Here is a 13,758-nt window from a genome sequence, read left to right as displayed (position 1 = left end):
TGTGTCTACCTTTTGATTTCAAATTTGGGATGTGCTGTTTGTCTTTCCGCTGTTTTGGTGTGCGGTTGGAGCAATTTTCCTGTTTGACTCTTAGTGGGCATAAATGGACAGAAACAGAAGTTTCTTCTTGGCTATTTTTGTCATTTTGACACTTATTCGAGGAAACCTCAGTTTTTTAACCCAAGGCCAAATATAATTCAAAGTGTCAGAAAACACAAAGAGTGAGTGTTCAGGCACCCACATACACATTTGAAGCTTCTCTGCAATGGAGCTTTAGTATTCCACTCATGCAAAACTCCACACACCCACACATACTAAGAAGTCAATATCACACACATCCCTGATTCTCTTCATGCTAAATCTCAGAGATTAATTTGTATCCATCCTCACCCCCCTCACACCTATTTCCTTCTCCATCTATCTGTGTGTTTCCAATTGGCAGCACTCTATGAACTTGAGAAGGAACCAGCCTATTGGGATGCTCAGGCCAGGGCAACACTGGAAGCTGCGCTGAAGCTCCGCCCTCGGGAGCACCAGGCCAAGAACCTCATCCTGTTCCTCGGTGATGGTAGGTTGTGCTTTCTTTATGCAATACACTCAGCAGACGTTCAGCTCATACTTGTTTGGGGTTGTACTTTGAAAAGATTGTTAATTTCAACCTCAACGATAAGTACAGTTCAATATGCAATACAAGACCACGCTCAGAAGGGTTCAGTTACAGCGCTTTGGCTGTGCTCAGAATGGATTGAGGGAAAGGGGCTTGGACAGCAGACTGTAAGCCAGACAGGCATCTGTCAAAACTTGAGGGCCAATGAGCCAGTTGTTGTTATAAAACTTTGGATATCTTTAGTCAATTATTCAAAAGCCTAAAATTGGTTATGTTTCTTGGAAATGAGCAAAAGAGTTTTGAAGTGATGATGTTCAACAATGTAATTTTCTGACATTTACCGGAATCAAGTACTTTAATTCCCTAAACTTAAACCTTTCAACAATGGATATAATCACAAATGTAATGTAAACGGCATCACTTGCGGTGACAAACCCACAGACTCCTGTAGTTCACCTCAACTTTATGGAGTTATTAGAGCTCCTTGTTTTGATAGTAAACGTAGGACAAGCTTGTAAACATAGCAGAGGATTGTGCAGCTAAAGAGCAATATATGTTCCCACCAGAGCTAGAGTGAATATTGGACTAATGGTGCAGTCAATTTGAACTCGGTAGTTAGAATTGCAGAGTTCCCTGTTTAAAAATTCAAACAAACAACGTTTCATGACGTTATTAATGATCATACTTTTTACATTGTATCTTTAAGATAGTTGTCATCCAGACACAACATATCTTTGGAATTGAATGTGGCATTCAGCGACTACTTTCTACCAAATGGATGACTCTGGCCAGTTGGGGAAACTTTTCATCTTGATCACTTATGATTTATTTCCTGTAAGAGGAGCTGCTAAGGGGTGCAAAGATTTGAGAGTGTTTTTCTTGTGAACTACTAGAATATCTGCTTTGCATCAGACCGACTTAGTCAGAGTTCTGGGTGGTCGGGAAGTTTTCTTTGTGCATCTCTCCAGTAATGCCCAGCACAGAGCATGCATCATTTCAAATTTACGACTCTGATTTGGAAGGAAAAGTTAAGTGCATCACTGTGACATAGGCTTAGCAAAGTATGGTTTTCGAAGTCAGGGGCTAAATCCAATAGTGGACCACACAAATGGATAAAACAGATCCATAAATTGTTTCAGAAAATCAAAACGCGTATCCTGCGTACTTTATGTCAAAATGCCTAATATTGACATAGCACAGTGTTATACAGTATAGTATGTTTATATGTTCCACCAATAGTGGTCTGAATGCTTGCCTGAAAGAATCTGTGTTATGATATGTGGTTCTCTAGTTAAACGCGACATTGAACTTTGTAATCCGTTTATGTAACTATCCTTCACTTCCTTTTTCAAATAAACACATTTATTATTTTTATTCTGGATTTTGAAACATTTGAAAACTGGACTGGGGAATTTATTCTGGGATTGGTGGGCGTAAAATAGCAACACCTTCACATGCAGTCAAAGGATATAATCAAGTTAAGAAACAAAATGGACTATATTGCTGACTTAACCTGTCAATGATTTCTCCCAGGTATGGGTGTGTCGACAGTGTCGGCAGCTCGAATCCTGCGAGGTCAGATGGAAGGCGGCTCGGGGGAGGAGACAATGCTGGCCATGGACACTTTCCCATATCTAGCCCTGTCAAAGGTAAAAGCACCACACTCCTGACCTTTAGCTCATTAGTCACTTTTTCTCAAAACAAACATTAAAGTGTGGACTACATCAACATTTATAATTTGAAGGAGGGGCTTATCGTATAAATCTGTGTTCTATCAAGTATTAACGATTTCTCTGAAATATGAATTATAATTATATTCACTGCATTAAATGTTTCGCCATTTCGCCTTTTGAACCATCTTTGAAACAACTTAACATGTTAACAAATCTGCGCTGATTACAGATTAACATACACATTGTTCTAAATGGACTATTTTGCCATTGAAAATGGAAACGTGCCAAAGTCAAAATGATCCAAATTATGGCTCTGCCTTAACTCACACCCGCACACACAATTATTTCCAAGGCACATGTTTATATGATCATTGTAGGTATAAAAAAAATAAGAGAATAAATGAAAAACAGTTGTGAAATACTATGACAGTAAAACAAGAATACAGTTTAAAAGGGGAGTGATTTGTAAAATATCCATAAAGAAAAAGAAAATCTGTTTACAGTTCTATTTCATATGGGTGTTGAGAGATGTATCCATAGATCTCTTCATGTTGCTCTCAAAGTGCACCAGATTGATTGGGGGAGCATATCCCTGGAACCCCCTGGAGGATGTTAGGTCCACTCCTCACTTATAAAAAAAGCACTTTACCCCTGCTTAAACCTATATGACGTGAGCTGATTATCGAGCCTTCATTGTAACAGTCGCGGGTACGTTGTGTATGCGTGGGGAGTGTTGCAGACCCTAAATGTTTGAGCACCCTCTATGAAACATCAAGCTACCCCACAGCACCCCCAAAAGAAAATCTCTGGCGCCGCCACTGAGCCTGCAACCCCGTTTTGAAGAAATGTACTGTGCAAAACAGGCTCATTGCAGCCACCAATGCTGTGATAAGACACACTTTTTTGCCAAATATCAGCATTTTCTTTCTTTTAATGTTTTTGCACAGATTGCAATGTGGCAAAGTATTATAACTTATTGTTCTAGCAAAGGGATTGCACAATTGTATTATGTATTTATTTTTTCTCCAAAGGGGGGCCTGACGGAAAAAGTTTGAGAACCACTGGCTTAGAGTGTCCAATTTTTGCATTGCTTTGTTCTCTTGACATGTTGCCCTATACCATCCCGCTTCGACATAAGTCTTAAAACCTTTGTGTGAAAAGGGTTTTATGGGATTTAGCTAAGAACAACACTTAAACCAAAATTGCAGACATTGTGGTGAAATTTAAAGTGAAATGAAAGTTTGAATCATTTTCATGGCCAAGTATAATCACTCAATTGTTGTAATGTAACTGACCCTCAGTGAGTGTAAGTATTTAGTGTTACTTATACACAGAGTGTGTTTATTTCTGTCCTTTAATGTTAATTATGCTTCTACTTCACAGACCTACAGTGTGGATAAGCAGGTAGCAGACAGTGCTAGCACGGCAACAGCCTATCACTGTGGAGTAAAAGCCAACGCTAAAACAGTGGGGCTCAGCGCTAACGCAGTGGCCTACGAATGTAACACCACCTTCGGGAATGAAGTCTACTCAGTGCTACGGCGTGCTAAAGCACAAGGTAAAGGACTAATTGTCTTGGCTCATTATAATGTGTGTTTTTGTATTGGAAAAGGCCAGAGGTTTTAATTACATTTCTATCTCAAGAAATGCCATAAAACAAAATAAGAGGAATAAATCAATCAACTGATAAGCCTGTAGCCTACTCATTACTTACTACTGGCTACTTGAGCGTCACCAGCTATAGTTCAATGTTATGAATAGTCTAATAAAGAGATCACATTGACCTTTATAATTGGGTTTATAGTCATGTATATCATATGCACACGGTATATTATACATGCACAACTTTATATGTATCAAAACTTGTTTATCATTCATGTTTGAGGGTTATTTCATTTCCATTATTAGAAAAGGTATATCCATTCTTTCTAGCAAAAAGATAAATGTATTCAAAAGAACTTCCCATAAAGCAATACATCTTAACCCTACAACGCTTCAAGGTTTCTAGGACTTTACTGATGATATGAGCCAGAAAAAAAGTCAAATTTAAAGGCAAGTTAACTGGGATCTTAATTAAATTATTACTAATAAGACCATCAAACACATAACATAATGTAACACCAATCTAACACCTCCCAACTGAGCCATTTTGGCACAAAAAGTCCTCAAATCTTGGCGTTTTGGTTGAAGAAAAAACAGCATTTTGTAATAATGCCACATCCTACAAAAGTACAACCTTCAACGAATACTAGAGGGCTGTTGGGCATTCACAATGTAAAAAGCAGTGATTTCATGTTTTCACTCATTCATTCTGTAGTTAAACGCTTTTCTAAGGAGCGATTACTCATTGTTAACTGGAACCTGCACTTGATTACTTCCAACTGCCAGGAAGGATTGCGTCACTGTGGTTGCTTAATGTGAACTGAGCCAGTGCCATTATGAAAATGTTAAATGACTTACCAATGCTCTAAATGTCATTTGTAAGTTGTTTATTCTGTGTGTTTCTGCATTGTCCAGGTAAATCAGTTGGTGTAGTGACCACCACACGCGTCCAGCATGCCTCCCCGGCAGCAGCTTATGCCCACTCCGTCAGCCGAAGTTGGTACAGTGACGCAGATCTTCCTTCAGGCGCCCGCCAACAGGGGTGCGTCGACATTGCCACCCAACTCGTCACCAATGTTGATATTGATGTATGTAAGCACAATTGTGATTCAAACAGCTTAAAGGTCCCCTATTATACTGTTTTTCATCAATATATCATAGGTCTCAGATACTGTATATACAAAACATGTCTCTGAAGTATTTGGGATCCAAATACCAAACAGATCATGCATTGTAGCATCCCATAAACCCCTCTGTTTCAGCCCTTTTTCAAGAGTGCTGATTCTCTGTCTGTTACTTTAGATGCAAATAAGGAGCCACTCCCAGCGCCCCTGCGAGATATCTGGTTAAAAAAAATACAATGGTGCTCTAGGACAGTGGTTCCCAACCTGGGGGGCGCCAAAGATCGCAAGGCGGGCGCCAGGCCTCAGATGATTTGAGGCCAAATATCATATTTAGACTTTTTTTTTTTACATATAATTGTAAGGCAATACATGATTGTCACTAAAAGCCTTGTCCCTACATTACAATAAAACATAAAACATAGTTGGCTAATTAATTTTAATAAAAAATCAAGTTAGTATTAAAGGCATAAAAAGACAGAAATGTATAATTCTTTCTTTAATAGAAATGTTTCTTCTGCCCGTAAAGTGTCCAAACCAGGCTTGTCTGGATAAACGCATTTTTAAAACATAGTCATTGTCCATGCCGGTTTCAGTTGGATTATTTGTCACAGTTTCTCCAATCAGATTGGTCTCCTCCATTTTGTAGATTATTTACGACTTTTGAATCCACATAAACACATCGGCAAAATCCGGCTTATTTTGAGCATGTGTTTTAAACAGTTTGATCCCTTTGTGAATTGTTTTCACTTGCGCCGCCCTTTAATTTCTTCATACAGCGGGAATCCAAATAAATTAATCCTGAGTCCAATAACCATCAGTCACTCCAATAGTGCTCCTTAATTACGCCAAAATCTGATCAGCTCATTTTCAGACAGGTTTTTATATAAATGGATCAGGACAGAAAGACAGGGGGTATTTTTTCCTGAAACTTTCAGAATCTCTTTACACAAAGGGGACACATTTATGTGTAAAAGACATGAAAAAATAGATTTTGCATAATAGGTGACCTTTAATAAATATACCCTTATCATCTTAATCCTCATGACCCATAACTAGGTTTTCAAAAGTTAGGTGAATGAAGTTAAATCTAGAAAATCAGCAATGCTGTTTATCCAGTGTGCTCTATTGTTATGGCAGGATTATTCTTTACAATGAAAATGATATGCAAAAAAAAGAAGTATAATGATCCCATTCTGACAACCCATTAAAGGTAATTCTTGGGGGAGGCAGGATGTATATGACACCAAAAGGCACTGCAGACCCCGAGTACCCTACTTCCAACTCTCGAAAGGGGGACCGCAAAGACAAAAGGAACCTCATTGATGTGTGGCTAAAGGCTAAACCAGTAGGTTATTAAACATTTATTTGGGATATTTCCACATATTTTAACATATGAGTCAAGGGTTTAAAGTGTCTCTGATTTGTTTTTCAGAAAAAGAAGTCACACTATGTATGGCACAGGAAGGAGTTTGATGAGATTAATGTTAAAACTACTGACAGGCTAATGGGTAAGTACTGTTTATCTGTCAACACTGACGGGAAAGAAAAAACATAATACACAACAATGCACACACAACTTACACATTCAGACCCATAACGTACTTCTCAGGCGTTAACAGATAAACGTCTTATCTGAGTTCACGAAACCTTCTCAGTGGCTCAGAAACAAGAGGATTTCAAGGACTGTTAATCACTTCTGCATCTATACAGCCGTATGATGTGGTTATGACTGCAGTATAAATTTTACAGTTAGCAGGTAAAATCACCCCTAACTACAGTGACCAAAGGGCGTTTTTTGTTGTGATGATGCGCATGATAGTATGTCTTGCCAGTTATATTGCTTTCATGTATGTGTTACAGAAACACGTTTATTGCCTGTAATCTTTACAGGATACAAATGTGCTTCTACACACTTCCTTAATGGCAGCAATAGATATTATAGTTTTTCTTATTAGCATCATCAGAGTATGTTTCTAATCAATGGGAAAGCTTTTCTGAATATGTTGTAATGTCTTATCAGCACCTCTGTTATCAACCCTCCAAAAACAGAAGTAATACATGTCATTTATGATTGATTTATGAATACATTTAATTTATGATTTCTTCTTTTTGGGGGTTCCAGGTCTGTTTGAGCCAAAGGACATGCGATTCGAGGTTTTTCGGAACAGAACACGGGACCCCTCCATCGTGGAGATGACGGAGAAAGCCATACAAATCCTCAGCAAGAATCCCAAAGGATACTTCCTGTTTGTGGAAGATGAGTGCTATATCTAAAATCTTTCCAACTTATCCAAATCATTTTGAATAATGTTAAAGATATATATAACATAATCATACAGGAAATGTGGATTAAGTCTGTTATGTGTGTCGTCAGATGTTTTGGGCCAGGTCTTATTTATCCGTTTTGTGTTGTTCTGTTACGAGGTAGAATTGATCACGGCCACCATGACGGCATTGCCAAACTGGCCCTGACAGAAGCTGTGATGTTCGACCGAGCCATTCAGCACGCTGCACATCTAACCAGGGAATCTGATACTCTCACCGTGGTCACTGCTGACCACTCCCACGTCTTCACCTTTGGAGGAAACACACCTCGAGGGAATCCCATCTTCGGTATGGTCCAAAGCACAAAGACGTGACTGCAGTCCAGATCATTAAGGTTATATACGAGGGCACATAAAAGTGTAGAAAAAAAAAAAAGATCAACAAAGTGGATTTGATAATAAATACCATATGTGGGAAAATAGGCCTAGAATAATTGTTTAGACATTCATGAATGAGGTTTTCAAGACTGTGTTCACACAACAAGTTCAAAGCATTCAATTGTACAATTGTCTCACGAAATACATTTTGAGTCCTGGTTTTGCCTCTCAGTGAAAAGAAAATGTGAATGATGTTTTTTTATTGACCCTTTGTCTTTCAGGCCTGGCACCAAAGAGAGCCGATGACAAAATGCCTTTCACCAGCATACTGTATGCCAACGGCCCTGGTTATGTTCATATAAATGGAACCAGAGGGAACATCACAATGGTGGATTACTGTAAGTACAAACTAATGTCTTTCAGATGTGTCTGTGCTGACGTGTAGAGACAGCGTGAACTCATGTGGTTACGGCTGACTCATGCCCATGTTTTTCTCTGGAATGGGAAGATGGATATATTTATGATAGTGACAGTAATGTCTTCTCCTCCGTTCTCTCAACAGGCCTCATTGTGTATAGTACATGTAACTGTGCTTAAAAATAGCTATTTGTATTTCTTTGTGGAACACTGGACAGCAATGATCCAGCTCCTGCTCCACTTGTTCTGCATCATTCACTTGAATCATTGCATGAGTGTGCATTGAAGGTGGAAATATTTACAGGCATGATTTACCTTTTAAAATCCACAATTTTGTATTTTTGAACGGACTGTTTAATATCTGTGTCTCAAAAGCGCACACTCAACCCATCTGGCACCCTAAGTAAACATGCAATTACAAGTGAGACATTCATTTCTAAAACTTTAAGTATCCATCTGGAGAAAAATGAAGCAATGTAAAAGACAGCATTTATATTCTGATTAAAACCATAAGGCCAAAACACTATTGCAATTTTTTTTAAAGAAGTCGATGTAGTTAGACAACACATTAAGATGGCAATGAGAAATTCACAAAACTGCAAAACGACCTTTCATCTAGAGCACACCAATGATTACACTTTGTTTACATAAAAAAAAGTTCTGGAATCTGTCTGTACACTTTAGAAAGATCAGGCAGTAAATGCTGTCATTTAAGTAAATAACTTAAACAACGTTCTTGGTTTTTTAAATGTTGTAATTAAATGTAATTTGGTAGATTACAGAAGATTTGAAGACACACAAGTTATGAGCAACAGCCAAAGGTGAATGCAATCTTAAAACTATTCCAAGGTGCCCTGTGGGTGGTATTTGAATGACAAACAAAGGGAATCCAGTGCTTACAAGCTAACAGTGACATGGGTTGCTAAGGTATTCTCTGACATCATATTTGTGGTGACATAAAAGCTTCTGTGTTGTATTAACAGTTGATGATCCAAGTTGGTTGAAACAGTGCTTTGTTACAAATTTCTCTCCAGATGATGAGGAGTACATGCAGCAGGCTGCCGTCCCGTTGGATTCTGAGACCCACGGCGGGGAGGATGTGGCCATCTATGCCAAAGGCCCAATGGCTCACCTGTTCCATGGGGTGAAAGAGCAGAACTACGTGGCGCATGTCATGGCCTACGCTGCCTGCTTAGAGCCCTACACAGACTGCCCCCCTCATCCCCACAGCCACACCTCAAGCAGCTGCGTAAACACAACCTCTAGCCTCTTGTTTGGCCTGCTTAGCCTCCTTTGGTTACTCAGATGACCCCATAAACACATTGCATCAACACAACAAAAAGGACGCAAATACGATGTATGCATGCAGCAATCAGACACTTAATGCACTAAACATTGATACATGAGAACATGCACACACAACGACAATGCATTCAGGTCAGATTGCAGGGATAGACATATGCAATGCTTTATGTGTACACATATAACCTCATACATCCTGATCACAAAGTGTACATTCAAATGAGCAAACAGGCAGGGTAGAACATAAACAAATATGCAAACAACTCTTTAAGAAACAGTCCATGCAACGGTTGCTATTACAGAGCTGTCTGTATTTACTTCAAAAGGACTATTTAAAACCTGTATTGCAACATGACTACTAACTTGCACTAACTCGTTTTAGTTAGTTAGATTTCAGTTGTCTTCTTGTTTTCCAAAGTTAGATACTGCTTGATCAGAGCTATTAAGCATTTAAGAGGAGCTGCTTACACATCCTTTTTACACCTCTGAGGATTTACAAGGAATAACTTGAAACAAACAAGCACACTGAGGGCTCACTGTTCAGCTTGTGGACATTTAGAAAGTACACACAGATGTTGATCTTTATGGCTGTGACTGTGTGGATGGAATAAATGACTAAATGATGATATCAGAAACCTGAACTACAGCCATCGTGCCATGACAAGCTGCGTCACCAACAGACCTTACACGAATCATGAAGATGCTGTATACCCTCATGATTGAGAAACATGTAGCTATTCGTTTTTATTATTTTATCAAGTTTGTATCTTGACCTCATTGTTTCCATAAAGACAATCTGTTCTCTTTCCAGGTCACTTGATATTTAATCTATTTAGATTGTACATGAATGTATTTTGTAATCAAAACTTTTGTCAATGTATTTTTATACTGTGTTTTTTGCAAATGTTACTTAAATAAGGATGAAAGAAATCATGCGTTCTTCTTGAGTCACAATTATTTGATGGCAATTATTTAAAGGCCATGTAATGCATCTAACACAGGTGTTTTTTAACATGTAGTTTAGATATCACCAGAATAAAAATAAATAAAAATGTTTAAAGTTTCGTCATAATTAAATGACATATACGTTAAAAACCGATGTTGGTTCCGAAGTTTGCCGAGTACGCCCCCGATCACTCCCGAACGAGCGTTGACGTCACACGTGGCAAACATTGCCATTTGATCAAATCAGTCCAAATGGCAAGCAACGCGATAACTTCAGACAGCGACAGCGACAGCGATCATTCAAGCTCAGATTCGGTGGGTTATCTGGATTCAGTTACAGAAGTAGAGAGTGAACCAGCTAGCCTTTCACTTCAAGGCATCTTGCCTTATAAGTACAGTACGAGCCTCCTGCCCAGCAATCGAACAACGAGGCAGAAACTTGTGAAAGAGAAGCGGATTCCGCAGCCGGCGAGACTCGAGTCGGCAATACTGAATGGTAAATTCTGTTTTATTTAATTTGACCTGCACTAAATGTCGATCTTAATTTGTCATCTGTTCCTCACACGTCCGGCAGATATTGTTTTGTTTTTTAATGTTATGTACAATATTCAGGTGTAGGCCTACATGTCAATGCTGTGAAAGCATGCCCACTGCAGATGAATGTGTATGCTGCAGAGAGATCTGGCAAGTGATGGAACAAATAGACAGTTTGCAACCTACTGACCAGATAGCAGAGTCCTGCATCGGGTCGGGTATCCGCGGGTACCCGACGGGTGACCCGCAAAAAAGGTGATTTGCGGGTGGTATTTTTTCAAACGCTTTTTTCCGGGTTTGCTTCTGGGTAAAACAAAGATGATGCGGGTCCGGTTGCGGGTGTTGCATAATAAATATATTTAAACAATAATAATTTAGTTTAATGTTTAAATCCTCAGACCTCTCCTCCGCGGGACTGAGCATAATCATAACCTCTGCAGCGCATCTATCTGCTGCTGAGCGCACCACATTCTGAATGGCTGAGGTGAAGCTCTCTATAGCGGAGAATAGCATTTTCAATAACTCTTCATCAAGAGCGAAATCCAACGTCTGGGAGGCTTTTGGTGTCATCCTAGATGGAGAAAATAAGCAACATCCCAGGCTTTTTGAGCCAAATATGCAACTGCGTGTGTTAATAATTGCACGTTGTCACTGCTTATATATATGCGGGTTCGGGTCGGGTTGCGGATCATGTGCCGGCGGGTCGGGTCGGGTTGCGGAACTAATTGGCAATATGTGCGGGTAGCGGGGCGGGTTCGGTACTGCACGTCACGGGTGCGGGGCGGGAGCGGGTCTTGGAAATCAGACCCGTGCAGGACTCTGCCAGATAGAAGACACCGACGAGAAACCAAGGTGCATTATTAGCCACCCAGGCTTTAGAGAAGGCTGTCTCAGTGTTTGGACACTGAAAATAGCGTATCTTCAATACAAACAACAACACAGAGCAGTTGATGGCCCACTACACCAGTAAGTAAATATTGATTGACCCAACTGCCTATTGCAGCTTTGCTTTCATATAATACTTTTAGTCGCTACAGATATGGTACACTTTTAAAGATACCATTAAACTCTTTCAAGCAGTCAAAAACAGCTTGGCTTTTATTTTTTCTGTGTATGCAAGTTCAATGTATGCTTGGGAAAAGAAACAACTACACATGTGAGGAAATATATAAGAGGTCTATGATTCTGTCAAGCAGTCATGTATAACCTCATATTTATTTTGTACAAGTGAAATACAAATATCATGTTATAAGCCAATTTGTAACCATTGCTACATAATAGTACTACATAACATTTTATTTTTCTCCAAATATATTTATAATCTGTATACTTTTTTTTCATTAGGAAGTATCGATATACAGCTTATCGACAGTTTGTACGTTGGTGCTGGGGTGTACTCGGCCCAAAAATCAGAGTCCCGCTGCATGTGCTGTAACCGAGATACGGAAGACTTACCCTGAGCCGGGAGGCCGCTATCAGGGATTTCAATGGCCAAATCTGTAATTTGACATAAGTCATGCAGCTGAACTGGTTAAAATGGTTTCGCATGATGTAAATAATTTACAAAGTACATCATTTACAATATTATTTTTCCAAAGAAACATGTAAATATAACAACATTTTCCAAATCACAAATTTGTAAGATTGTATTAATTTACTGTTTGATAAATAAAAAAGGGTTCTTTTGTTAATTTTTCACTTGTAACATTTTATCTTTATTGCAGTGTACATTAGTCTATTTTTGGTATATGTGCGAGCCCACAAATAATTAAAAGTGGTAAAAATAATAAAGATATTCAGACGTAATTCATTTTTGGCCTTACTTATTTCACTTCAACTTTTATATATTTCAGTCATTAGGCAAGTTCACTGTACTCTGGTGACATTTAGCTCAAGCTGGCATAACACCTGTAGTAACTTAATTCTGACCCGAGTTTTGTGCACAATCTTCCAGCACCCATGATCAATGTTTATAGCAATCAGGAAACATTCACAGCTCACAACTACCAGTGTTGGGTGTAACGCGTTACAAAAGTAACGGAGTTACAGTAATATATTACTTTTTGCTGTAACGAAGTAATGTAACGCATTACTAATGAAATGTGGGTAATATATTACCCGTTACAATGCTCAGTAACGCAGTTACAACACATTTTAACCCGAAATTAAATGGTGTTTTGTTTTTTAAGAAATGTATTAACATAGCGAGACATTCCGACACCGGACAAATTGTGCGGGTCGATTAGTAAACCTGGTGTTTACCCTTCAGGCTTCGCGTCGAGATCTTCGGGGAAGTTGAACGTTATGCAACCATTCAAAAAAGAGAACGTAGCGAAAAATACAAACAACAAATTGTGTCAGGTGCGCGTGACCTGCTCCGCTGCGCATGCATCATTTCCAAAGTGCTTCCACAGCAGTGACACACATCTGATCTGTGGATAATCATTTATACGAAAATGGTTAAAGCAACCATCACTAAACGCCAGCAACACTGCATCTACTGCAGACAGTAGCAACAGGTCAGATGCGGACATCACGTTACCCTCCGTTGTGGACACTAGCTTACTCCCGCCTGACTCACCAGCCCCGGAGCAGCAGTCTTCGTCGCCCGAAACTACGCCGCCCCTCTGCGGCCCGCAGGTGCCAGGTATATCTAAACAACTACCCGCCTGTACAGTGGGGTAAGGCGGTCATTTTGCAGCTTGTGGTATAAAAATAGACAATGGCTAGAATATTCATGTGAAAATAGTACCATATTCTGACATGCCTGTAGAAATGTTGGGTCAAAAATAATGCATACAATCGCCATACTTGTCAACCCTCCTGATTTTCGCGGGAGACTCCCGATTTCATTGCCCTCTCCCGGTTTCCTCCCGGGTTCATATTTCTCCCGCATTTCTCCCGATTTCTGA

At 39.4% G+C, this 13,758-nt stretch overlaps 1 protein-coding gene across 4 annotated transcripts in view; it reads left to right on the top strand.

Moving 5' to 3' along the window:
* Window positions 1-10,297, top strand: part of LOC307025505 (alkaline phosphatase-like) — an 89,199-nt gene extending 78,902 nt beyond the window's left edge. For all 4 annotated transcript variants that reach the window (XM_079660231.1, XM_079660230.1, XM_079660232.1 and 1 more), the window contains 10 exons: window positions 443-568; window positions 2,141-2,256; window positions 3,664-3,838; window positions 4,798-4,970; window positions 6,217-6,351; window positions 6,439-6,514; window positions 7,129-7,263; window positions 7,428-7,619; window positions 7,930-8,046; window positions 9,100-10,297. In XM_079660231.1, the coding sequence (XP_079516357.1) occupies window positions 443-568; window positions 2,141-2,256; window positions 3,664-3,838; window positions 4,798-4,970; window positions 6,217-6,351; window positions 6,439-6,514; window positions 7,129-7,263; window positions 7,428-7,619; window positions 7,930-8,046; window positions 9,100-9,374 (1,520 nt within the window). In that variant the 3' untranslated portion in view covers window positions 9,375-10,297. The remainder of the gene's footprint in view (window positions 1-442; window positions 569-2,140; window positions 2,257-3,663; window positions 3,839-4,797; window positions 4,971-6,216; window positions 6,352-6,438; window positions 6,515-7,128; window positions 7,264-7,427; window positions 7,620-7,929; window positions 8,047-9,099) is intronic.
* The last annotated feature ends 3,461 nt before the right edge of the window (window positions 10,298-13,758 follow it).

Source organism: Notothenia rossii (genome assembly GCF_949606895.1).
Source record: "Notothenia rossii genome assembly, chromosome: 1".
NCBI lineage: Eukaryota > Metazoa > Chordata > Actinopteri > Perciformes > Nototheniidae > Notothenia > Notothenia rossii.
Note: the sequence above shows the minus strand (reverse complement) of the source record. Positions and strands in the feature narration are given on the sequence as shown.